The following is a 26127-nucleotide window of genomic DNA, read 5'->3' on the forward strand; positions in this document are numbered from 1 at the left end:
GCCCTTCCCGGGGATCGTGTAGTGGTAAGATGTTTCAATAAGTCTGCTGGTTCCCACGTGACCGGTCGTGCCAGTGCCACCGGGTCCAGCATTCCCCACGCCATCAATCTTCTCCGCAACGCAGGCGAGTCGTGGCCTCCAGCACCAGTCACATAGCTTCTGTCTGCAACTTCATCCAGAATGCAGTTGAAGTCCCCCCCCCCCCCCCATGAACACCAGCTCATCCTTCGGGAATTCAATAGTGCTGAGGCTGTCGAAGAACGTTTCCCGGGGCGTGAGCAGGTGTGGAGCATACACATGCATATGATCGTTGGCTTTCCGTCGAATGTCCCCCTGACAGCGATGAAGTGTGATGACCAGTGCTGCGGCAGGTAGGGCATGACGTTCTTGAACGATCCGTAAGGGTCCACTAGCAGCGCAACCCCCCCCCCCCCTTTTCGATCTGTCGAGGGCGCCCAAAATGAGTGAACATGTTGGTCCGGGTCGCTCCGGAATCCCCGCCTTGCAGCGTAGTGCCCTTCATACCGCTGCACTTCGTCTGCCTCCACGTGCGTATCTTGGATTGCCAGCACGTCGTTGCGTCTGTGTGCATCGTGTTCACCAAACGCATGAAACCAATGTATTCTCGCCGCCTCCGTTGCCCCCAAGCCATTGACACTTTGTGACGTAAGCCCGAACGTTTGGTCAGACTCCAGCAACCCGTGCTCTTTCCGGGTTCCTGCCGTGCGTCGTTGGCTCATTTTCCGTTTCTTCACTCGCATTCGCTTGTCGTTCCGGAAGCGGGCTTGTATGTCACTCCCCTTCTCCTCCTCCGTCAACATTCTGTAGTATGCCGGCATGCCAGTTTGTCTGCTATCCCCTGTCAGTTTGACGCTCCTCATTCCTGGTATCGGCGGCCGCTCCGTCTTCTTCTTCACCTCCTTCCTCGCCTTTTCCTCCGTCTCTTCCTTCTCCCTCTGCTCCCCAGTTTCCTTTTGTCCTAGGCCGGGTATCGTCTGCGTCCACTCAGGCCTAATCTGTTTATGTGTCAACCGTGTACCCTGGCACGGAGGCCGTTCCGTCCCAGTTTTATTCTGCACCGCGGTGCCCTTAGTTCCGCTTTGCAGAGCATGTGTCTTCCGATTCGTCATCTTCCTGTTCCCCCCATGCCAGTCCTGTTGGCGCTAAAGTCGCCGCACTCCAGTCATTGTGGTCTATGACCCCATGGCAAAGCGTGCGTAGGAAAGGAAACTCGTCGTACCAGATTGCCCTCGCGCCGTCAGGGATTCTACCCATAATCGTCTTGTCCCAGTCTCCGATTGTGTACGGTAGGATGTGGAGGATCCTCCATTCTTCCTCAGTCATGCTTGACGGCTGCGCTCTGCAGTATGCCTCGGATACCTTTCGCTGTAGCCTCCCCCACCTGTCCGGTGACCTCGCAAGCGCTTGAGCAGATATCTCGTGTAGTGAGCTATCTTCACAGGCAGCAAGCCATTCGGCACAGAACTGCCTGATCTCTGCTGTGTTGTTGTCATCGTGTACGAGCCTCCTGAGCGCCCCGACTTGTTCCCGGTACACTTCGGCTGCGCCCCAATGCTCAAGCAGTTTTTCCGGCCACTGTTTCGCCTCTGACTCAGGGTACGGCAAGAACGCAAATAAGTGTCGGAGAGCTCTTGGCTGCTGGCAAAGCCAAGCGCTAACGTCACTGGGCTTGGAGCCCCGTCGTTTAGTGGGAGGAATACCAAGTGTGGGGCGATATAGCACACACCATTTTGCGAAAGCTTCCCTGTTGGCCGCTTCCACTAACGTGGCGAGTGGATCGTCAACGGTGTCCATTTGGGCCTCCTCTGTATGGCGAAGGATTCTAAAGTACGACGTCATCATGACATCTCCGGTCGCTGCTTTGACATATCTGCACGGTGCCTCCATGGTTCCTCCCCCTTCCGATTCAGATTGGGAGGAGACATATCCGTCCATGCCATAACCCGCGTGAATGTGTTGCTCTTCTTCAGCGAGAACGACATCCCAGGCCGCTTCAATCCCAACGCTGTCCAATGTAGGAACTCCAAGACGGGCATGTACCAGGTCGAGGCGCAGCCGCATTTCCAGTCTTTTGATCATTAGCGCGTTGACTCTCTCCTCATCCGCTAGCCGATTGATTGCGCTCAGGTTCACCTTACTCTCGTAGTCAGTCAACACATTGACGTCAGCCTTCCAGTTATACGCGTCCGCTACATTGTCCTCTGCGAAAATTGGGTCCCCTTCAGCTCTCCACCGCAAAAAATACGTCTTCGTGGTGGTGCACTCCGGAGAAGTGGCGCTCGTTATGCCGGAGGATGAGGAAAGTAGGTAGGACATGCAAACTCCAGCATGCCGTCAAATAGTCCGTGGCGGCTCGGTCCGTTAAGGCTGTGACCATACCGCTTTCGTGGTCCGTACCATCCTCAAGCCGGTGGTGGCGATAACCGTACCGCTGGACGTGGGCATCGTTGTTGGCGTTGACATCAACGACGATGATGGGTTCACGTATATACTGCGCCATGGCCCGTAGCTCATGAGGTCCAGCCCAGAAAGTGGCCGGCACCGTTTTCGCAATAGACCTCCCTCGAGCGTTGTCGTAATGCACACACCGTGCTGCTGTCGCCGCGGCCGACGTTGTGAACGTAGGTCTGTCTGGATAAAGCGACGCGCATTCTGCAATTGGGTCCACCAGCTTCGCTTCGACGTCCTTGCGCAGATTTTTCATCATTAGTGAGTATATGTACCATTTCAGGTCAGTCGCGTCCTTCACCACAGCTTGCGTATTTTTTATCGCTGGTCCTTTTACGTTCACCATGCTAGCATGCAGCGCCAGGAATGCACATTGCCCATTTGCTCCGACCTTGACTTCCGCGCCTTTGAAACTGCAGAGCCAATGCTGCACCTGGATTGGAGAGTCCTGGTCTCCAGGGGCAGTACCAGTTCTCGTCGTGCCAGCTACAACCTCGTCCTGCGAGTCTGGCGTGCTGTCCACGATGTCTGAGTCGTTCATTTGGCTCGCGTCTGCCATGTCCGGCTCGGGGGCATTGGAGAGTGCCTGTTGTGCTGTCGTCGGCTTGACATTCTCCATGTATCTGTCCATGCTTCTCTGCATGTTCGTGATAGCGGCTTTGCCTGACGTGCTTGATTTAATGAGTCGAGAGGCTCTCGTGATCGTGTTCGTGGTGACCTTGCGCCCGCTTGCCACCCTGGCGGTCACCTTCCCTTCCTGACGCAATTCTTTCTTGCGGCCCGCCGTGTTGCACTTCAGCCGAGCTTTGACCGGTGCCAGGTGTCTGGGGACCTGGTTCACATCCGTGGGTACTGCGGATGCCTCACTCACTCCCTTAGGGGTGGTCTCCTTCATTTCCTCGTCTGTTCCCCCCTCAGCTTGTTCCGACTGTGCAATCATTGGATGGAGCTTGACACCAGTAAACACGTACGGCGCATCGTCCCGCTCATGCTCGGCGTTAGCTCCAAGTTGGTGTTCCGCATCCGCGTCGCTGCTAGCGGCATCTTCGTCAACTTCCATCTCATCGTGGTTGTCTTCGTCGCTGTCCGGGTAAGCCAGCTCTCCAAATTGTCCCATTGCCTCAGACCGTTGAAATTGATCATACCGCTTGCTGCCCCTCACCGTTGGTTTGGCCGTCTTGGCAGCGCTCTTTTGCGATGCTCCCATGTTCGGGTGGCCGGGTTTACCTGCAATCTGGCTTTGGTTATTTCCCGTATCAGTGACCCCCCCCCCCCCCCCCCCCCCGGTTGATCTTGTTTGCCTCCCTGTGCAGCGCTCAACTTGCTGTCCGTTTCTTTCTCCGTCTCCAAACGCTGACGAGCCTTGGCCATTTTGCTTTGGGCTTGCTTGGCTTCCTTGGTGTAAAACCCGTCTGCGTCAGGGACCTGTTTTTGGTTCGCACTGATCCCTACATCGTGGTTGCCCCCCCGCTTCCGATGCAGACGATTGTGCCCTGGTTTCGTTTTCCTTGGGGAGAGTGATCTGCTCCTGTTCTTGCCTATCCTCATGTTGGAGAGATTGACTGGTGTTATTGTGGGTGGTACGACTTCATCATCTCGACCAACTGCGTCACAGAATCGACACAAAACTGCACCTTCGGTGCAGGTAGGACCTTCTCAACTGCTCCACTCGCAATTCGCGTCGCTTTAGCTCTGGCTGCAGCCACCTTGCTGTTTCCCAGTGTGCATTTTGCCGTCCCATGCAAGGGAAGGAAGCACCTAGCACAAGGGCGCCGTAAATGTTGCTGGAAATGGTGCAGAGCGACCTCCGTCGACCCCAGCATGATCCTGGTCACATTCCGAAGCGGTTCTGGGCACACTCGTTGAGCAAACCGAATCGTATGATAGCGATTGTCGTAGATTTCCGTTCTCGTTGCTCTGGCGTATTCGACGTCCAGAACGTTTGCCCCCGCGATTTGGGCAAAGGTCCTAGCGATTGCAACAAGCCCCAGTTGTCCTCCTCCGTACAACCGAACTGCGTACTGCAGCTCGAGTTGAGGTGCACTGTACAGCCCGGTTCCTTCTTCCTCTGGCGCCCGAGAAGTGTCTTGCAGCACAAGTACTGCTTTTTGCATACGGAGCGCCTTCATCTTCCATCGAGCAGCTGCCGACCTAGCATAGAAGACGACCGTGAGAGTCTGTACGCCGTCAAAGCTAATCCGCTTAACATCCCTTTGGAATGTCCTCATCATTGCATGCCCGGTATGCTTGTCCGTGTTCGCTTGAAAGAGTTCCTTGAAAATCGTGGCGTGCGCCGTGTTCTTGGTGAGTCTCACTGTGGCCGGTACCGCAACCGTGAGCGCCGCATTGAAGTAGGCTTCGTGCATGTCCTCCAGAATGGCCCGGTGTTCTCCGATGAAAATCTCCTTAATAAAGTTTGGCGGGTGAGGAAGTTCCAGTCTGCCGCTCAAGTACGACATGAGGATGATGTTTTCCCTCTCCGTCCAACTGCGAACGCTCTCGTCACAGCTTGCTCTGGCAGGTGCCAACGCCTCTGTGGTGGAGTGGGATCGCAAAAATGGATGATGCGATCCAAACTCACCAGCGGTACGCCCGGACTGCCGACTATCGGAGGGGGTACTCCGTTGATCAGGCGTGATCAGAAAACCTTGTAGTCACCTTGTGTACCCGACGGCGGGGCGGGTTACGCTCTTCCGGTGTTCTCTTGAAGGACGTCAAGGGTGTGACCAAGGCGGAACTTGTTGGAGCTGGACTGCTCCTTCCGGGGAATGGGGGGATGACGGCCACACGGGTTTCCTTCACGCGGTCGTCGGTTGTTGGTGATCGAGTCTTGGGATAAGTCGATCACGTGGGGGGTCCTTGGGTGTGTGCTGTTATAGCCCTTTCCGTTGCTTGCCGCCTCCTCTGGCGGGGTCTTGAGTTGAGATGAGATTGTACGATCGCCCCCTGGCCAAGCTATCCAGGTGTGCGACGTGTCCTTGGTTGACTGAGTGAGTCCTTCTTCGGGTAGGCCAATGTAGTTCCTTCCCCGGGATGTGTGGACGCCACTTGTGTCTTGCAAGGCAAATCAGAATCTATTTAAGCAAAGGTAAAAGTCCTAAAGATCTCTCTCCCTATCCCCATCCCGCTTGCGTGCCCACCGATTGCACATCACACTTGAACTTCCATCTGTATATCTTGACCTCGTATCGGAATGACAGTAACATTGTACCCAGCATCCATCCGATCCAACTGTACCACTGAGGCGGTACCATGTCGATCTGATCAGGTGAGTCCAGATGATCGCGTATGCCCAGATGATCGCAGATGTCTGGTTGATCGCAAGTGTCCGGATGATCGACTGTACCGAAAGGGTGGTACCAGGCAGATAAAATTACCTGTACCATCATTGTGGTACCAAGTCAGGTGCTGGGCTATCCGGACATATCCGGCACCAACCCCAACCCTTCTGGTCCAATCAGTCCAGACGCGATCTCTTCCCATCATCGACAATTTGACCCAGGTCGCTTCACTTCACCTCCGTTCTCATTTGGGTCTCCTCTTGCGATGGTACGACCGCGTCCTGCCCCTAATCCGTCATGATGGTGTTCATGAGCTTCTTGACTTGGATTGGATTCCACACGCCTTCGAGCATATGGGACTTTCGCGCCAACTCTTCCGTGATCACTTCCACATTAGGGTGGTGCGATCGTACTCGATCCCCCCACGTTTTGAGCTGCGCCGCTGCATTGCCTTGGTTGTGGGCAGTTGCTATGCCCTTTGTAGGGGCCTCTTGTGCAGCATGAGATTCACTGGCTGTTCCCTGGACTTCCTTCCCGCCGTGATCCTCCTGCCCGCCGCGCCGTTCGCACTCAGTGAGTGACTCACCCGACAACGTTGCGTCCTCTTGTCGGTCTGGCCCATCTCCGGGTGGCGGTGGCCCAGTACCGGGCGACCTCACAATGGGTAGCTCCATCCGCCTGGTGCCGCTGGTCCTTGCCGAACGCTTCTCGCTGTGAAGCAGCAGTCCTTTCTTGTCGCTCACTCCTGAGCGTCCTATCCCCGAGAGGGTATTTTTACGAGTGCCCCCCAGCCTACTGCCAATCTCATCGGAACAACGTCACCCCGCTGGCAGGATGGGTCTATGTCCACAACACCGAGCTCGACAGATAGCGTTCGTGCCTAGCTTCATCATGGCGCTCGCGTAGCTGAAGCAACTGGGATGGCTATCTCTTTGGGACACTGCTGCTGCTGCTACCTATATAGGTCCGTATCGCGACTTTGAGATGGAAGATGATGACCTATAACTAAGGCACCAACTTTGCTTTTGTAAAGTAATATAATACAGTGTGTACTTTACCGCCTTAGAGCTCTCGCTGGCCGAGATGATTAGCTCTCTTGCCGACTCAGGAGAACACTTCGCGTGCGCAGAATTAGTCGCACTTCAGCCAAGAGCGAAGCTGGGAACAAATACAATCCGGAGCTGAATCTCAGTGGAGCAGTGTTGACGTGGAGCGCCGTTAGGATGCGCGGAGGACGACGACAGGGACTCATGCAGTGATGACCCGCATCGGATAGGACGACCAAGGCACGAGCGGCACGTTCCTGGGCATGGTGTGTTTGGCTAATATATCCTGACTTGGGTTAAGTATGAGGAACTTGTCGAGATCTTATACGCATAAGATCCCGACAAGATACAGCATACTGGAATCCAGTCAAGATGGCTAGGAGGTAATCAGGACGATGAGATGCAGCAAGGAAGCCCAGGGAGAGCAGTAGAAAAGGAGGACAGCGTGTAGATTGTAGAGCTAGCGATCAATCTCACTTCGGCATTTGCCCTCTCCAAACCAACAGGTTAACAGCCGCAAGACGCTCAAGACCAAGCTTCACTACCGCCATGACCACCACGTCCGCCAAGAAAGCCGAAGTCGTCCTGGGAAGCGACAACTACTTCCACTGGGAGTTCGCCATGCGGATGACGCTGGCAAGGAAGGGGCTGTTGGCGCACGTGCAGTTGGTGAAGGACCCGTCGGAGATGACGGATGCGTGGCTGCTCAATGACATGAAGGCGCTCGGGCTCATCGCCCAAGGCGTGGCGGTGGAGCACCACACGAAGATCCGCTCGGCGACGTCGGCCATCATGGCCTGGAACACGTTGCGCGACTTCTACAACCGGACGACCATGCACAACCGGGTGACGATGACCCGTCGCCTCCACGAGTTCAAGATGGAGGGCGGCGTGACCATGGCCAAGCACCTGGACGACTTCGACGAGCTCATCGTGGGTCTGCAGACGCTCGGAGAACCGCTGGACGAGGCTCGTCAGCTGGTCATCCTGCTGAGCAGTTTGCCCACGGAGTACGAATTGATCTGCTCGATCGTGGAAAACGCGAAAGACTTCACGTTGATCGAGGTGAAGGAAAAGCTGCTCAAGGAGTACGAGCGCCTCGACAAGAAGGAAGGCGCTGAGCGTGCGCTAAAGGCTACTGCGAACGGCAGTAAGTTCAGGTGCGCGAAGACCTTCAGGGGTGGCAAGGGCAGCAAGGCCTTCGGTTCAAGGAAGAACGGCGGCTTCAAGGGCAAGTGCTTCAACTGCGGCCAGGTGGGCCACATGAAGCGGGACTGCCCCGACCCGAACGCGGGCAACAACGACGACGACGCGGTCTTCGCCGTTGGGAAGAGTCGGTCGGCTGCGTGGCTGATTGACAGCGGTGCGACGGCGCACATGACGCCTCACCGCAACGACTTGTTTGAGTACAAGGACCTCGACTCGGACGTCGAGGTGACCATTGCGGACGGCAAGAAGATCCGGGTAGTGGGAACGGGGTCGGTGCGCCTGACGGGCATCGACGGCACACGCATCAAGATGATCGATGTGTTGTTCATCCCCGGGCTGGACCGGCAGCTGCTATCTGTCAGCAGGCTGGCGGAGCGCGGCATGATCGTGGAGTTTCAGAAGAAGTCATGCACGATCTGGAACAAGTCCAAGGCGATCGCGTTGGGCAAGAAGGTCGGCAAGGCCTACATGCTTGACTGCGAGAAGGACATGGCGCACTACGTGGAGTACGCCGGAGTTGACAGTGAGTGGGAGTTGTGGCACGCGCGCATGGGCCACTTGAACAAGGACGCGCTGGCGAAGACGCAGCGCGCCACCACTGGCATGCCCACGTTGGACCACAAGTCCATGACGATCTGCGGGGGTTGCATGAAGGGCAAGCAGACAGTCGCCCACTTCCCGTCTCGATCGCTGTCGAAGACGACGAAGGTGTTGCAGTTGGTGCACACGGATGTCATGGGGCCCATGAAGACGAAGTCTAAGGGCGGGGCCCGGTACGTGCTCACGTTTGTGGATGACTACTCCAAGTACATTGTGGCGTACTTCATCACCAAGAAGAGTGAGGTGCCCGTCAAGTTCAAGACGTTCATGAACTTGTACGAGAACCAATGGGGAGAGCGCATCAAGTGCCTGCGCTCGGACAACGGCACGGAGTTCGTCAACAAGGAGATGGACAGGTTGTGCGCGTTGAACGGGATCGTTCACCAGAAGACCGTCCCTTACAGCCCGCAGCAGAATGGCGTGGCGGAACGCATGAACCGCACGATCATGGAGAAGGCGCGGAGCATGCTGTACTACAAGGGCATCACGACGATGTGGTGGGCCGAGGCGGTCAGTACGTCGGTGTACCTGATCAACCGGTCAACGACCAGTACGCACTCGAGCATGACGCCGCACGAGTTGGCGTTCAGGGACAAGCCGCGGCTGGACCACTTGCGCGTGTTCGGCTCGGTCGGGTATGCCCACGTCGACAAGGCAAAGCGTACCAAGTTGGAGCCGAAGAGCTTCAAGTGCATGTTCTTGGGGTACGCCGAGAACTCAAAGGGCTATCGCGTGTACGACTTGGAGTCGAACAAGGTGAAGGTGACCAGGTCGCTGAAACTCGACGAGCGCGAGGTAGACGGCATCTACGAATCGACGCCGACGGAGAGCACGACAGACATCCACTCGACGGAGGACGTCGATGAAGTCGTACAGCTCGAACAAGAGCAACAGTCCGCTACTCAAGCACCGGTGGGATCGGTGGAGGATAACCATGAGGAAGACGCAGCAATGCCCGAGGCCGAGTCGGACGACTCGATGAGGCATGGGTTGACCACATACCGAACGACGCCGGGGGCAGACTTCAGTGACGACCTCGTCTTCCACCCAGAACGTGAACGAGTCCGACGTCCACGTGATCTGATACTTGCTCTCGAAGATGAGTACAAGGTCAACGACGAGGAAGACCCCAATAACGACGACCACTTCTGGCCGCCGTCGCCTAAGAGGGCTCGAGTTGATGAGGACGGGCTTCTCGCTGAAGCTGTCCTAGCTTACGCTGCCAGTGTGGGAGACGCCGACGACGCGCCAACCACGTACCAGCAGGCCATGAAGAGCAACGAGGCGTCGAAATGGATCAAGGCGATGAACTCCGAGTTGAAGGCGCACGCAGACAACGGGTCATGGACTCTGGTTCGACGGACGTCTGGCGCCCGGCCGATTGGGTGCCGATGGGTGTTCGCCAAGAAGCGGAACGAGCACGGCAGAGTCGTGCGGTACAAGGCCCGGTTGGTGGCGAAGGGCTTCAAGCAGAAGTTCGGCGTGGATTTCTTCGAGACCTACTCGCCCGTCGCCAACATGAACTCGATCAGAGTTGTGCTGTCGGTGGTGGTGGCGAAGGCCTACGTCACAGAGCAGCTGGACGCGGACACAGCGTTCCTGAACAGTGACTTGAAGGAACAAGTTTTCATGGAGGTACCGTACGGCATCCTAAACGCGGAACACATGATGTGCAAGCTGGACAAGGCGATCTACGGTCTGAAGCAGGCCGCGAGCGCGTGGCACCAGACGATCCACGCGGTGTTCATGAAGATCGGCTTTCACAGCTGTGGAGCCGACCAGTGCGTCTACGTGAAGGGCACGAAGGACAACTACGTGTACGTCTGCTTGTACGTGGACGACATGATCATCGCCGCCAAGACCAACAAGGAGATCGATGAGGTCAAGATGGCGTTGAAAAGCGCGTTCAAGATGAAAGAGTTGGGCGAGGTCAAGTTCATCCTCGGCATGGAGATTGACCACGACCGCACGGCCAGCACGTTGATGATCAAGCAGACGCGCTACATCGACGATGTCACAAGTCGGTTCAACCAACAGGACGCGAAGGCGGTGGTGAACCCGTGCGAGTCCGGCATGAAGTTGACGAAGATGCAGTCGCCAACAACGAACGCGGAGCGCGAGGACATGAGGAACAAGCCGTACAGATCGCTGATCGGATGCTTGTTGTACATCACGACCTGCACACGCCCGGACGTGGCATACATTGTCACGCAGCTGTCGCGGTTCTTGGAGAACCCTGGGCAGCAGCATTGGAAGGCCGCCATACGCGTGCTGCGCTACCTGAAAACCACGAAGGAGTTCGGGATCGTCTACAACGGCAACAACGGCAAGGTCGCAATGGAGGCGTACACGGACGCGGACTGGGGCAGCAACCTGGACGATCGCCGCTCGGTGTCCGGGATCATGATCATGGTCGGCGGCGCACCAGTCATCTTCAAGTCAAAGTACCAGCGGACGGTGGCGCTGAGCTCGGCGGAGGCGGAGTACATGGCGTTGAGCCTGTGCACACAAGAGGTGCTGTGGACCCGCACGATGCTCAAGGACCTGGGTCATGAACAAGTGGGAGCAACGCAAGTCTGGGAGGACAATCAAGGTGCCATTGCACTGGCAAGCAACGCCGGCTATAATGCGCGGACCAAGCACGTCGACATTAGGCACCACTTCATCCGCGAAAACGTAGCGCGGGACATCATCTTGGTGGGCTACGTCGGGACGGAGGATCAGCTCGCGGACATGCTCACGAAGGCGTTGGGGACCAAACGTCTCACGTTCCTGGTCAAGGCGAGCGGTATCTGCACCAAGCTCGCGCATCACTAGACGGCGAGTGGGAGTGTTGACGTGGAGCGCCGTTAGGATGCGCGGAGGACGACGACAGGGACTCATGCAGTGATGACCCGCATCGGATAGGACGACCAAGGCACGAGCGGCACGTTCCTGGGCATGGTGTGTTTGGCTAATATATCCTGACTTGGGTTAAGTATGAGGAACTTGTCGAGATCTTATACGCATAAGATCCCGACAAGATACAGCATACTGGAATCCAGTCAAGATGGCTAGGAGGTAATCAGGACGATGAGATGCAGCAAGGAAGCCCAGGGAGAGCAGTAGAAAAGGAGGACAGCGTGTAGATTGTAGAGCTAGCGATCAATCTCACTTCGGCATTTGCCCTCTCCAAACCAACAAGCAGTGCGGCCTCCGCACAGTTCACTGCTGTTAAACCGCGTCATCAAAGCAGTCACCTCGTTAGAGCTGAGGGGAGACGAGTGCTTGGATCACTATGATGCTTGAGCCGTCCGAGCGCGAGGGTGTACCATGTCCTGGCGCCTTGGTAGATAACGAAGGCGTATCTATTAAACAGGGGTGTTGCAAAAGACGCGACCTCTCGACCACCTTCTGTTTGTCAACTTCGGCGGTCGAAAGATGGCAGGACCAGGCAAGACACGTTCTCGCCCCCGGGCAACGACCGGATTGGTAACTCGGTTCTGGACACCGTGTTCTCTACCCCCTGTCCCCGCGCGGCGTGTGTTTAGCTGCAAAGCCAGCAACCGCCCTAGACACTTTTCAAGGTACGCGTACTAATCCCCGGAAGCTGTGCCAGCGGATCTGCGATCCTCCCACGTGCCCCAGCCAGTTCACCTGTTTCGAACAAGTGTGTTGACTTCGAAGGGCAATTGGAAGAGGAAAGCAAGGACTACTACCAAGCTGCTTAAGTACCAAGGCACGGAGGGCATGGTGACCCCTCCTGTGATCAAGATTTCCCACCACATCGCGACGGACCTGGTGCCCCGTAGCGATTCTGATCCAGCACCAAACTACTGAGGACGTGGTGTTCAAGTCTGCCCACCAAAACACGGAGGACTTGGTGGAGCCTTCGTGTTGCACGATTATCGTGATCCACCGTGGCGGGATATCGTGGTGACCCTCCTGCTTCCGTAAAGGTCATCTGCCGTTCACCACGGCCTCGATACATCAACATTGGGTTAAAGTCCCACAGAGATATTGGGCTTCGACGCCCCCAGCGACTTTCAGGGCTCTATAGTTTCTAGTTAAACACAAATAGAGGACCTCATTAAAACCAGTAATAGATACGCCTAAACCTATTCTGCTTATTAAATTAGCGAAAGAAAAGACGAAAATAAAAAGATCACTTCGTAAACTGTTACTTGTCACTACTACCAGGGCTGGTAAGCCAGGTAGTTTTATTTTTCAAAAGCTATCCGGTTTATGATTTTCTTTGGTTTAAACAGCTATAACCTAGTTTACCTTCACTGCTATGATGCTACCACTACATGTATCGGGCAGCTTCACAAGGTCAACTATTTCGTACCCCTTCGTTGGTGCGTCAAGATTTACTTTTTTTGTATGCATAGCTCTACAAGAACACCTACGAAGAATCCAGAGCGGGCACTGATCGCGGCTTGGACTGTTCACACCTGGGAAGAATCGGGTGCGGAACGAACTGCCCTGAAGAAGGAGACGTCGTTAAATTCAAACACTTAACCGACCTTCAGCTATACCAAGGGACAAGCGTTGACGACTTGGAGTTCTAGGGTGTCATTTAACTGCTTAGCGCATCCCACACTATCAATTCCTTTTACTGCCACCAGCCTCGGATGCCTATACAACTCTCGACTTACTCTTTGTTTTTGACCTGTGTACTCTCTCGGGGCGATGACTCCAGGTTGCCTATAACGCCACCAATGTATTAACTACTGTAGTACATTAGTTACTGCATACATTAACAAACAGTTTACAAGGCCCGCTATAAGTAGCAGCGATACAATTAGTGTTCTCACGGAAGTCCAGTCGAGGACACAAAGTAAACGTAAGCGCTGGAAAGATAATACCCCCGAGTAAAACAACACATCACCCATTAAAAGTGGCAAAATTCAATCGAGAAATCAATTGAGATCGCTAGGCTCGAGTTAGGTAGGTCGTCTATCTAACGAGCAATCGCAGTCAGGTACTTCGAGTATGCACTAACCATCAACACTTGCTGGTCATCCGTCAGAGAGGACCTTTGAACCATCGTGTAAAAGTCGTCCAGGCCCATGCCCGCGCGGTAGGAAGGGAACACATTTTTCAGCTGGCTCTCGGCTTTAGTAAAGAGAGCTATCAGTACGCCGGACTCTCGAACTGAAGAGATGATCCGAGCCATGTCATCGGTCGTTTGCGCCAGGCCAAGCTGCGCCATCACCTTAAGAGCCTTTGCCGAGTCCATGAACCCTCTCTCTTCTTCGTCGTCGTTCGTCTCTTCGTCATTTTCGTCATTTTCGTCGTCTTCGTCATCTTGAACAACCTCGTGCTTCCTCAGGAATCGGCGGCCGTTTCCGATGCTCTCAGTCGGACCCACTGCATTTGCCGTACTCAACTGGGAAAGTGTGGTCCCGCTGGCCGTCGACGTAGCGTCGAGCGTCGAGACGAGAGCGGCTGCCGCCACGAGAAGAACGCAGCTCAGACGCATGGATCTCTTGGGTTAATGGTGTGGAGAGGAGAAGTTGGACGCTTGTGCCTTGGGATGCAAATTGCGAAGTAAGAGTGAAAAGCAAGCACACAGTTCCACATGTACAGTATTGTAGCACTTCTTTTGGTGGTTATCGTCATCAGTCCCCGGCATTGCTCTACTGGGGACTGATGACGATAGCCACCAAAAAAGCAAGCATGGATGAATCCGAAGCGCTATCGTACTAAGCTACGTACTACTCCGATCCACAACAGCTGTCAGGAAACCGCATACATTGGTCTATATTCGTCAATATGTGCATTAGAAGGCTCTGATTGGGCTAAAACGAAACTCGTGAGCAAGGCGATCCGAATGCTGTGCGCTTTGCCGTCGATGAATGGTCGACAGCCTATCGAGCTCCAAAACTGGGAACACACTTCAGATGTCGCCCATCCTTTTGAATGTCTGTGACGTGGGGGTGTTCAATGCAATTTAAGCACGGCAGATAAAGAAGACAACCAGAACGCTGGACGAGCTGGTGATGGTGGTTACAGAAGCGTTTTGGGAGCTGCCAAGCTCAACGCTACACAACACATTTCTCTCACTCCAAGCGACGATGGAGGCATGCGTGAAAGATGGCGGCGGCAACAACTTCCGCCCTGCGCATATGTCAAAATGCAAGCTTACTCGGGAGGGAAGACTTCCCGTGAGCCTTTTCTACTCTCGTAATGTTGTCCAGTCCGCTGTCACGGCGGCTGGCTTGCCCATGGAACTCAATAATATTAGCAAGTTTCATTACCTGACAATAGTTGTGGATTTGGCTTCAGAGTGGTACGAGACAGTTATTCTGGATCGGAGTAGTACTTCGAAGTATCCTGCAAAGCCGGGTCGTTTCTTCCATCTGGGATTTCTCTGGTGATGTGGATTTGGATTCAGAATAAACACGTATCGTGGGCTTTGCTTCCCGGCGAGTGCTAGGTTCGGTCGGTACATGTATTAATACCTAGGCCGACCGAACCTTGCACTTGGGCTGTAGTGCCGGTAGTACAGGTTGGACAGGCCCCGGTGTCCTGCTTACATGTATCATCCAAGTGTTAGTTGTAAGAGCTTGCAGTCCCTACAGCCAGCAAAGTCATACTTGAAGTACATTTTTTTTCAAAGCGTCAGTATTTTTCCCTAACGATACGGTTTGCGGTATCGCATGACCTCAACCAATTTGACGTAGTGTGGTTGTTATTGTGACAGGGAAGCGGTTGGTCAATTCCATGAGAGTGGCTACTGTACCTCACCCGCTTGTACTTGAGTATGAAGCGTATGAACGTTGAGCATATATACGAGCGCAGCGCTGTTGGGTAAGTACAATAGCAAGCGTATTACGGCATTAATAATTGTGAAGCGATCCCCGTGTAGGCAGTGGGGTAAAGCCGCCGCTTTATTCGGGCTTTAAGGCATTATTGGTCAATTAAGTTGCGCGGCTAAAAGGGCTTACCGGTAACTGGAGCTTTATTCACATGCCAATAAACTTTAATCGTCCTAATATCTAGACAATATTCTCAGCATTTGAGTCAGATGAAGGCCTTTATATATTGTGAAAGCCCATGCAGTATGTCCTATATATTTGCAAATCAACCCATTTACAGCGCTATTATTTAAGAAACGCAACTCCCGACTTGCTATATATAAACGGGGGTCAACTTAATGTTAGATGTTTATTCTTAGATTTGAAGTCTGTTTTATCAGCGTCCTCTCCAGCCGATTTTTAAGTAACTCCCTTAGAATGCCCATGCTTGGCTGGGCATTCGGAGCGTGCACAACATGTATAAACGCAGAGAGTCGAAGTAAGGATTGGGAGTTTTGACAGACTAGCAGAACTAGGATTGACGAAGAGCATGATAGCTTTGAGAAGGTCTAATCAATAGCTGAGGCGATGATGATCTCGGCTTTGAATAGCTACTCTACGAAGACGACTTGGCCCAACATGAAACTCTACATGAAACCAAGCCAATACGCGAAGCAGGCACAGCTGGTGGCAATTAAGCTTAGTGTAGCGTTATTGCTCTCCAGCGAAAATCTGCCGAGTACACCGTGGGCATTTTGAACAATGACTAGTGGCCGGTTGGAGCTCACATCCCTACCGCACTGCTCGAATGTCCTTATTAATGTGTGACTATCCCCGAATTAGACGTTGGATTATCTCACCCCTTGACCTTAAGGTCCAATCAAAACGACATTTCGGAAGGACAAAGCAGCTGCCGATCACAATACACTTCATCGTATATGAACATCCGAAATGCATGTATACGGCTGTATAGCCGCAGGGCTTTATTTTACAAATCGCACGTGATATAAACCCTTCACTACCAGACGTGTATTCTGCCAAAACGCCCTCCGTTTTAAGGTCCTACGCAGGAGGAGGGTGTTACTAAAGCTCTCCTAACTAACCTAGTGGTAGCCACTAAAATTTGTCGTCGACATTTCCTGTCGTCTTGAAAAGCAGGTACCAACGGCGAAGACTTCTGGCAGAAACTCCTAGAACCTCAGACACAACAGTCATTTCAAAATTGCATACGTACTGTAAAACAATGCCGCGCCAGCGGATATCAGTTGAGGGATCCATAGACGCTTTGATAATGCTAGTGGAGACCTCACGAAGGACGAAATGGCCGGTAGATTGTGGCCATTCAGAGGTCCACTGTGGACCTCATAAGGTGTATGACTGAGAAATACATACCGGAAATGTCCTTTATTCAGAATGCGGTCAAAAATTAGCTCTGCTAATTATCGCTCGATGCTTCTGCAATTCGGTCATCGCATCGACACTCACTAAACATTTAAAATGGTGGAGCCCGTGTCCTCAGAATCGCTCTGACGTGCAAGTTATTGGAGGCGAGTGTCGGTGCCGGCTCGTCCAGGAGGCATTTTGGCCGCGACTTCTTGTGTGAGCCCGGCTTGATTGCACAGCTTTTGCATCATAACCTGTACCATACGGTGGTACGTACTTCTACAACGTGACAACAACGGGGGGGGGGCATGTTGCCTCTGGACGCTTCCCTTCACGAAGAAGCTGTCTTGGACGGCTCATTCCGCGTAGCTGCATGCTCCTTCACGTCTAGTCTCCTGTGTTTAGTGAGATAAAGCACCGATGTTCAAGGGTATATAATCCACGTTGTTTGAATATTCTTGCGTTTTCGTTTAAGGTGGCGGCCAAATGACGCAATTTTTCGTGTCTATGGTGGAGATCGACCTAGACTTACAACAGTGGCGGGCAAACAGGCACCTAAAGAGGAGCATTCTCTAGCTCATTGTATCTCTGTGGTAAGTCTCAACAATCTTGCGCCGCTCAAACTTGACTTTAACTAATATTGGCGAATATGGCCTTCACAAAATTCCGAAAATCGGTACGGTTTTCTCTTACAACGAGGCACTCTACCTAAAATGCCTAGATGTTATTCGTCAAATCGGCACCTCAAACAACACACTATGGAAGTCCAGCTGAAAGGCAATCTAGGCAGATTAACGTTGGTTTTAGTATGCAATTGATTAAATACGATATAATTGGGCCTAACTGACACCTCGACTTCACGTGTGCGAAACGACTGCGCTGGCGATTTCGTCGGCGAGAGGAACTACGCAAAAGAACTGTCTCACTTAAAGCTGCCTCTCCAGTGTATAGTTGCTCCATGAGCCACGGTGTGAGCTTTTCACTACTGCAATCACCTTCAACAGTGTGTGTGTGCTGGAAGGAATCGATGCCAAGCCGAGCGCGAACGATGTCAAGGTGCTGAACTCCTTATCAAGGCTCTACAAGCATCAACTACTTCGGACCTTTCGGATCTCTCTACGGCCGTTTTGAACGAGTTGTCGCTCTCGAATTTCTGTTTGATCTGCACATACTGCCTCCAAATCTTGCTACAAGCAACACTCCTTCAGCTTGCTATCGTGCACCAAAATAAGCTCTCGGAAGCTTGACTCATTGATATGAATGACGGTTTGGGCATGATAGGTACCGCCGCCACAATCTCGCTGTTTACTTCGACCTGTATACTCTGAGCAATCTCCTTGTTTTGCCGATTGCAAAATCCCACATCGGCCCATGACCTTGACAAACTGGATGTCCCGGAGGTCCAAGCCGTTGATACCCCCGATGCCGACGCGATCGCTGAGCTTGATGTCCAACTGCTTGAACGGCGTGCACGCTGGTGCCGGCGCGCAACAGCGGTGCGACCACGTGATGGCGCCGTCCGTATTGCGATACTTGGAGTTGTTTGTGTCCACGCACTGGCGGCAGTAGACATCCGTACCGTTGATGCACTCTTTGCAGAGCTCGTCCTGAAGCTAGGTAGGAGCACCCACGCCGACTCGCCTACCGTTCATTCCTTGCCCTCCTCGCCTGCCAGCATCGCCTCGCCGACAATTTCCAGAGCCACCACGCACAGATGCACGGTATGTCCACAACCGCGCTTCCGATAGTGTGCAAGTAGACGAAGCCATGTTTCCCAGCTCTTCAGCATCACAAAACATCATTACTGGCGTTTGTTGAATCGGAGCACAAAGATATTCGTAAAGCAGAGCTGTGTTCGCACCTCGCCGCGACGTGGAATATGCCCAAGAAGCGGTTATACGATAGCAACTGCGCGTATACGTTGTGCGAGGCGATCACGCATTCACCGACCATCTTCTGCGGTCTTGAGTAGCTCCAGTATCGGCCGATCCTTCTTTTTAACTAGGCACCTTCCAAATCACCAATTAGGCTTTTGGTACCTTCTTGTAACACAATGGCAAGTTATATGAGGCAGATATTCGAGATGTTCCGTAACAACAACATACATATACAGTATATTCAAAGTGGTAAAAAATATGTGAAGGTCACGTTTAAGTTGCGATTACGGTAAATCGTATCAAAGTGGCGAAGCAACTACATGTATTAACGCATTGAATTTTTTTAATTCAAGCACCGGTTTTGCTGGGTTCTGTAGGCTTTAGTGACTGTAAGCTCTCTTACAGTACACATAACACTCGGATAATACATGTAAGCAGGACTGCCGGGGTCTGTAGTACAGGCTGTACCGGTACTGGTATCGACCGAACCTTGGAAGCGAAGACCACGATAATATTACTTTTATGGATTAGCATGTTTATTCTGAATCCAAATCCACATCACCAGAGTAATCCCAGATGGAAGAAACGACTTGGCTTTGCAGGATACTTAGAAGTACGTAGCTTAGCAGGATAGCGCTTCGGATTCATCCATGCTTGCTTTTTTGGTGGCTATCGTCATCAGTCCCCAGTAGAGCAATGCCGGGGACTGATGACGATAACCTCCAAAAGAAGAGCTACAGTACTGTACCACATGTACATGTGGAACTGGGTACTTGGTGTTCCCCTCACTTCGCAATTTGCATCCCAAGGCACAAACGTCCAACTTCTCCCATCTACACCATCAACCCAAGAGATCCGTGCGTCTGAGCTACATTCTGCTCGTGGCGACAGCCGCTCTCGCCGCGATGGTCGATGCTACGTCGGCAGCTAGTGGGACCTCACTTGTCCAGCCAAAAACGGCAAATGTCGTGGAAGAGTTCTATAGTTTCTAGGTAAACACAAATAGTGGACCTCATTAAAACCAACCCAAATGCTGTGGACCCAGCCAGCGCGCGTGAGACCATCGGAAACGACCGCCGCTTCCTGTGGAAGCACATGGTTGTCAAGGACGATGTCGTTGACGGCACGGAAGACGACGAAGGCGAGGAGAGAGGTTTTGGTGACTGGACCGCGACTGGTAAGGCCTTGGCTTGGTTCAAGTACAACTATCCTGGGCTCAAGAACTTGGACGACGTGATGAAAAAAATGCGTACAATTGGCGAGCCTTCCGAATTTGTCACTCTCTTTGACAAAGCCAAAGTCTTGATCAAGAAAATTTTACCTGACTTCAGACTCGGAATGTCGGCGAGTGACTTCAACACCATGGTCACGAGTTCCAGGAGTCTGACTAGTGACCAACAGGGGGTGCTGATTGCTGCGTACTCGAAGTATCTAGTCGGGTTGATGCCTTAGGTAGACCCGACTCGAAGCTACCGGTAGCGACCTCAATTGGTTTCTCAAATGAATGTTGTCAGTTGCTACTTCTATGAGTGAAGCGTTGTTTGTTTCGGGGGTATGTTCTTGCTTCTCCAGCGTTCACTCACTGTCCTCGACTTAAATCCAGGTAGTGTCCCCACGAACACTAATGTATCGCTGCTAGTATGGGTTGGAAATCGTTTGTTATTGTATACAGTAGCAAATGTAGCTAGCACGTTCGTGGAGTTAGACAGCTCATTACTGGTTTCTCTCGGCGTGGTCTCGGATGGCAGCGACTGCTTAGCATGGTCAAACATTCGAACAAATTTGCAAACACCGCTTACTGCTCGTTAGTGTGCTGTAGAATTCACAAGCATGTCTAGTACTCCTACCATAAGGTCGGGTATCGAAAGTGCGAGAAGTGATTTGATTTTGCGATTGCATCTCCGGCAGAGCGGATACCGTGCATGGAATCATACGCGATTCAAAACGCTCGAATTTGCGCGTCCAGCAATATGAAATCGACGAACATCAAAGTCTAAGCTTTACAACCCTTGTTTTCGCTGCGTCGGATTCTCCAGTATTTTTGTGTTTGCATGCTGACCCCTGACGCGAACTAGTTGACGAGCATAAACGTCATGGTACGTGAAAGACAACGTATTGGCAGTATGCATACAATTAATAGTGTATGTTTGTTGTAGTCCACCACCGATTCCGATTCATCTACGATAGTTTGAATGCCGACTACATCACTTCAGGTTGAGGGTCTCAATGCACATAACATATCACATCCACCGAGCCTGCGAATTCACGTTGATTACATCGATTCCGTAGTCGAAACTCTGCAGAACCGTAACTTGAGCGTGTCGTTGGATGTCCATCGATGTATCATGTACCTCCAGGACGCTTTTTGGTACACCGGCCGCGTCTGGTAAGACTTGTGAGCTCAGCAATCACAGGGATCATGACAAACTCGATAACGCAATGCTCAAGAGTGAGTACTAACACGGTGTCAGTGGCACCCAAGACTGAGAACGACGTTGGGGTGCAGTGATTCTCTGTAGAGCTGAACTTGAATATGTTGGAAGTTGGAGTTTCAGGGTAGAATGGAGAATGAAATTCTGAGCCCCGTTAGCGGCCTTATCATTTGCTATCCTTACCTTCGCCATCTTTGACCTTCGGCTGCGCGGCGCATCGTCTGTGGATCCTGGCGTCAGATCCACGGATATACAACAGAATAACCATTCTGGCCTAGTATTTACAGCTTGACCAGTTCTTGTGTGGCCCCCTTGTCGCCGCCCTACTTCCTTCAGGCCTTCGTGCAGCTCGCCGCCCCTTCCGTCTCCTCGAGCCACTGCTGGATGTCTCCTCTCATCCTTTCTTCCAATCCACTGCACATGTGCCATCCATCTCCAACGCCGCCATCGTGCTATGCCTCGTGTCTATCGCGATGTTAGCCAGCCAATCTGCCATTGTGTTATGTCGTCTGTATTGGTGCGTCCATCCTTGCACTCTGCCGATGTCTGCTAACCTTGAGCAGATGTGGTACCAGTGCCGTATTTTTGCGGATTTTCGTTGAGTTCGTAGTCTCATCATGCGTAAAATTATCTCACTATCCCCCACAATCCACATCCCACTCCATCCTTTCTCTACCACTTGGTTTAGCAGCCGATGCAGGCCGATAAACTCAGCTTCGTTATTTGTCGTAGTGAGACGCCCGAGCACTGTAGTCGCTGCCCATACTGACCATGCCGGATCTGCCGTCTATCTTACTTCGATAATTACGGATCCGCTTCCTCCTGGTCCCGGGTTCCCCGCGAGCCGCCATCAAATAAACCAACTTGCCTTGTCTCCCGTTGCGCAATGCGCTGTTCGTCCGGGCTGTCGCTACCAGTCCCTTGTTTCCATCTCCCGATGATGACATCGGCCGCCCGTAACGTTGCTTCAGTTTGTGCTGTCAGCGGATAAAGGTTCAGCCTGTATTTCATGAACGCTTCCGTGACTGTAACCTTGGTCCCATCTAGCATCTCCATCATTGGTCGCTGCTTCCGTCCTCCCGGATACAGCCTATCCACATTTCTTCTCCATATCGCTGTGAGCATTACCGCAGTTGAAAGCTGCCATAAGTCCTGCGCCACCTCCCTCATGTGATTCCAGTGTTCAAAACGCGTGCTCCGTCCCCATTCAGTCAGCCATCTCGGTAGCCTCCGCATTTTAAACTCAAAGATGTCTGGGATCGCCTTTTCTCTCTCGATGTGGGTGATGGAGCCCTCAGTTTCCCGAAGCCCCATCCATTGAGTAGTATGTTCCAGTATTGTGTTGCTTCCTTGCACCGCCATGTCAGGTGAAGCGTTTCTCCCTCATCATCTTGGCTGCACCCCCGCGCCGTACACTCGTACCCCTGTTCTGCACCAGCCCACAACCGAAGTCCGTTGTATTTTAGCTTGGTAATGTTTTGGGAGTGGTAAGGCGATACCCTCTCCATTCGTTGAATACGCTGCCATGTCAGTTTCTGCAGCGCTATCACTATGTCTCCATGCGCCTTCGCTAGCTTAGCAGTTGTCGTCTTCATCACGGCGTCCGCAACTAGCTGCTATCCTTGGGCAATCAACTTTTTGTATTTCCTTCGCGATAGTGGCCATCTGCGTTTCCCTGCTCATAGCGGCAGGCACCTCATGATCCACGGGTGTGGCACGACCCACACTGCGGCTAGCCCTACTTTCAAGAAATTAGCCACCGCCTGCTCTACTATCTCCTGTTCCCTTTTCCAGGGTACCCTCGTCGGAGTCGGTCCCCAGGAATGGTCTATTTGTATCCCATCTTCCTGTGAAAGGAGGAAGACGTGGTGCGGGCCCTCCAACTTGTGTCGGACCTGCAGCACAGCCTGTTAGGTCTTGTTGAAGACTACCTCCGGAAAGTTGGGCAGCCAATTTAGCCCCACTACCTGGAAGATGAGTGCGACATCGCTTGCCATCGGAATCGAATGTGTCGTCGGCTTTAGTATCACCGCTCCGCATTCTGCGTGGGAAATGCGTAGGACGTCTTTGACCCTTAGTATCTGTGCGGCTGGCACTAACTTGCGATATTTCTTCCATTCGCACTCATTTCCTAGGGAGGAGCCGAGCCAAAGTTGCGTGAGCGGGACGTCTTCGATTGCTTCCGGCCGGGATTCACCTCGTTCCGCCAGCTCTATGTTGCGCTTCTGCACTAGCAATTGTCGTGCCTCCCTGGAACACTGAACCATGAGTCCGTCCCTTGTCCATCTTGTGCTAACACCCGTACTGCGTCCGAGCCCCCGTCTGATATCTTTGAGGTCGTCCTTATCGCCTGCCAGCGGGCTCGTGTCCCTGTGCCATTGTAACTCTACCCACGGCCGACCAGTCGCCCATATCGAGCTCAGTGGCCCAGGTTTCGAGGTTCCTTTTATCGACACCAGCATGTGTGCACTTCCGGTGTCCCTAGTCTGAAGTATGTCACCAATCTGTTGCTGCTACTCATTCAGAGTGATCGCCCAGTCCCCTACCATTGTAGCGCCAAGCACCATTAGGTCCAGTCGAATGTTAGGCACTCCGAGTCCGCCTCCTTTTGGAGTTTGCCTGGCAACTGCACCTTGTATCCACCCAGCGGGTGCTCTGTCTGGTACCGCAAACGTCGATATCCATACGTATTGCCGAACGCTCATATCCACCAGTTTTATAATCTCTTCCGTTGGCCAAGCATGTCTAGCATTTTGGGTATGATGATGGCACTGACAATGGCTGCATGTTGTTGCACCGAATTCGTTTTGACCTCCGCTAGCGCCAGTCGTATTCTTAAGGCTACGAAGACCTTCTCCCATGCTTCGGTGATTGTGCTGCCAGCCCCAGCAATGTGGCCCAGGTATCTGACAGTGTCCGTCGGTTCAATTACCGTGCCAGTTTCCTTATTTTTCTCTAGAGACCGCTGCGCCTTGTCGGCTGTCATCGCTTCTTCCTCTTTTTCTGCGTCTTCATCGCAGCTACCCAAGTTGATGACCGCCGATTTTGTAACGTTTAATTTCAACCTCGACACCGCGGAGAGTTTCTGAACTTCAGCTATAGCTATCGTCGGCAGGCTCGAGTGGGCTATGTAGATCGCGGTATCGCCCGCGTAACCCGCGACTTTTAATGGAACTTTTGACAGTGCTCCGCCAAGTTGCACCCTGCAAGGCCCTCCGCATGTTCGATTACATCGTAAAGCAGGTCTACCGCCAGAATGAAGAGTAGGGGGAGCCAGGGGACAACCTTGTATAATTCCGCTTGTGACCTTGAGCTTGTCCGAGAGATGCCCGGTTGCCAAAAATTGCACAGTGGTGTTGGCATGAGTAGTTCTGATGATGCTGCACCATTTAGGTGGAAATCCTTTTGCTTTCACCATTGCTATTAGGAAATCACGATCCAGTGAGTCATAATCTTTAGCAAAGTCCAAGAGTAAAACTTGTGCGTCTGTGATTTCCCTGTTTTCGCTGCAAATTACTTTGGCCGCCTCTAGCAAGTCGATGACCTCATGAATGGTTCGCCCTGGTACAAGGCCGCATTGCCTGCGATTCACCAGTCTCGCTATGAATTTCCGTAATCTCCACGATAATAGCCTGGTGAAGGTTTTGTAGTTGGCATTGAGTAAAGCAATCGGCCTATTGTTGAGCGGGTTTGAGGCGTCTCCTCCTTTGCCAATGCTAAATATGAATGCCTCCAGGAAGCTGGATGGCGTCTGTCCTTGCTCTAAGCAGTCGTTGAAAAGTCTTGTTAGTATTGGGGTTAGTGTGGTAGCGTGATCTTGATACCACTCGTTCCAGAGTTGATCTGGGCCGCACACCTTGCCCGGTTTACATTTGGCAATGGCCGATTGGACCTCCCCCTCCGATATCTCGTCATCAAGTTCCGTTAAGTTCACTTTGTTCCACCGGTGACTGTAGTTCCCGATGAAACTTTCAGTGTTTCCAGGTGATTTCGCTTTCCCAGTGAAGATATCCGACCAGCTATCAGCCAGTACTTGGCCTTGTCGTGTGTGTCTCTTTTACTGTTTGAATCCCGTGGCACCAGCGTGGGTATGGTGTTATCCGTGAATTTTGTGCATACTCAGCGAAAGAATCGCTGCGTCGACGCCTTGGAACTCCATGCATGATTCGCCACTAATACCCGACGTTTGAGAGCCCTACACTCCTCCTGGGTACGCGTGAGCGCCTGCAACAGCTCCTCTCTGAAAATTTCGTCTGTGTGCATCCCCATATCATACCATCTCAGCAGTTTCTTGAGTCTATGAATTCTCTGTCTGAATCCCGCAGTTGTCCTCTTCCTGGCAGCCTGTTTCAGGTTCTGCAGTTCTAGAGTTATTTCTTGCTTGGACGTTTCCCATATAGCAATGGAGCTTTCTGTTGGGTAGTCTGCTAACTTGTCTCTCAGCTTCTTAAGTTTGTGGTCCACCATGCTTGCTGTTGCTGCCTGCACAAAACCTGGGGCTGGGTACAATTATCTTGGTTCCGACTTCCTGTTCCTGAAACCAAAAAAAGGAAACGCCAGCCCATTTTGGCTGAAAATCCGCTATACCGTAAAAGTTATATCGAAAGCCACCCCTCGCAGCACCAGGGTGCAAGGTGCATGGGATATGCAAACTTCAGATAAATTACTTGCAATGTTTATGTTGGCCGCTCGCTAGCTCAGTTGGTGAGAAGCGCTGCCGTTGACACGGCAGATCAAGGGTTAAAATCCCTCTGTGGCCACTCGGAAAGTTAAGTCTCCTTTAAATGGGGAAGTCTTGGTGCCAGGGTTCCAAGGAAGTAGGTGCACCTGCTGACGTCCCCTCCGTTTAATGCATAAAGAGAGCCTTTATTTATTAGAAAATTATAAGTGTCTTTCGACACATTATGGGCAATGTTGCAGCTCGATAGCAGCGTTACTATTTCTACCAACTTCTTGTCGTCATCTTCGGTCTGATGGGCCGGCACTCCAGTCTTCCTAAACCCGCTAACAATAGTAGACTTCTTCAGGCCGTTCCAGCTTGCATGCAA

General features: G+C 52.5%; 4 protein-coding genes across 4 annotated transcripts; all 4 read right to left on the bottom strand.

Annotated features, from left to right (window-relative positions):
• Positions 1-2753: 2753 nt before the first annotated feature.
• Positions 2754-3586, bottom strand: KRP23_3972 (uncharacterized protein; the record flags this gene model as incomplete). Its single annotated transcript, XM_067888885.1, has 2 exons — positions 2754-2816; positions 2903-3586. The coding sequence occupies 2 exons, from the start codon at positions 3584-3586 to the stop codon at positions 2754-2756; spliced, it is 747 nt and encodes a 248-aa protein (XP_067748090.1).
• A 451-nt stretch (positions 3587-4037) lies between these two features.
• Positions 4038-4928, bottom strand: KRP23_3973 (uncharacterized protein; the record flags this gene model as incomplete). Its single annotated transcript, XM_067888887.1, has 1 exon — positions 4038-4928. One exon carries the CDS (start codon positions 4926-4928, stop codon positions 4038-4040), a length of 891 nt encoding a protein of 296 aa, XP_067748091.1.
• A 1109-nt stretch (positions 4929-6037) lies between these two features.
• On the bottom strand, positions 6038-6424 carry KRP23_3974 (uncharacterized protein; the record flags this gene model as incomplete). The annotated part of the gene is made up of 1 exon (XM_067888888.1): positions 6038-6424. One exon carries the CDS (start codon positions 6422-6424, stop codon positions 6038-6040), a length of 387 nt encoding a protein of 128 aa, XP_067748092.1.
• Positions 6425-13547: 7123 nt separating this feature from the next.
• KRP23_3975 (RxLR effector protein) lies at positions 13548-14069 on the bottom strand (the record flags this gene model as incomplete). Its single annotated transcript, XM_067895839.1, has 1 exon — positions 13548-14069. The coding sequence occupies one exon, from the start codon at positions 14067-14069 to the stop codon at positions 13548-13550; it is 522 nt and encodes a 173-aa protein (XP_067748093.1).
• Positions 14070-26127: the final 12058 nt, after the last annotated feature.

This window comes from Phytophthora ramorum (genome assembly GCF_020800215.1).
Source record: "Phytophthora ramorum isolate Pr-102 chromosome Unknown Phyram_PR-102_s0003, whole genome shotgun sequence".
In the NCBI taxonomy this organism is placed as follows: Eukaryota; Oomycota; class Peronosporomycetes; order Peronosporales; family Peronosporaceae; genus Phytophthora; species Phytophthora ramorum.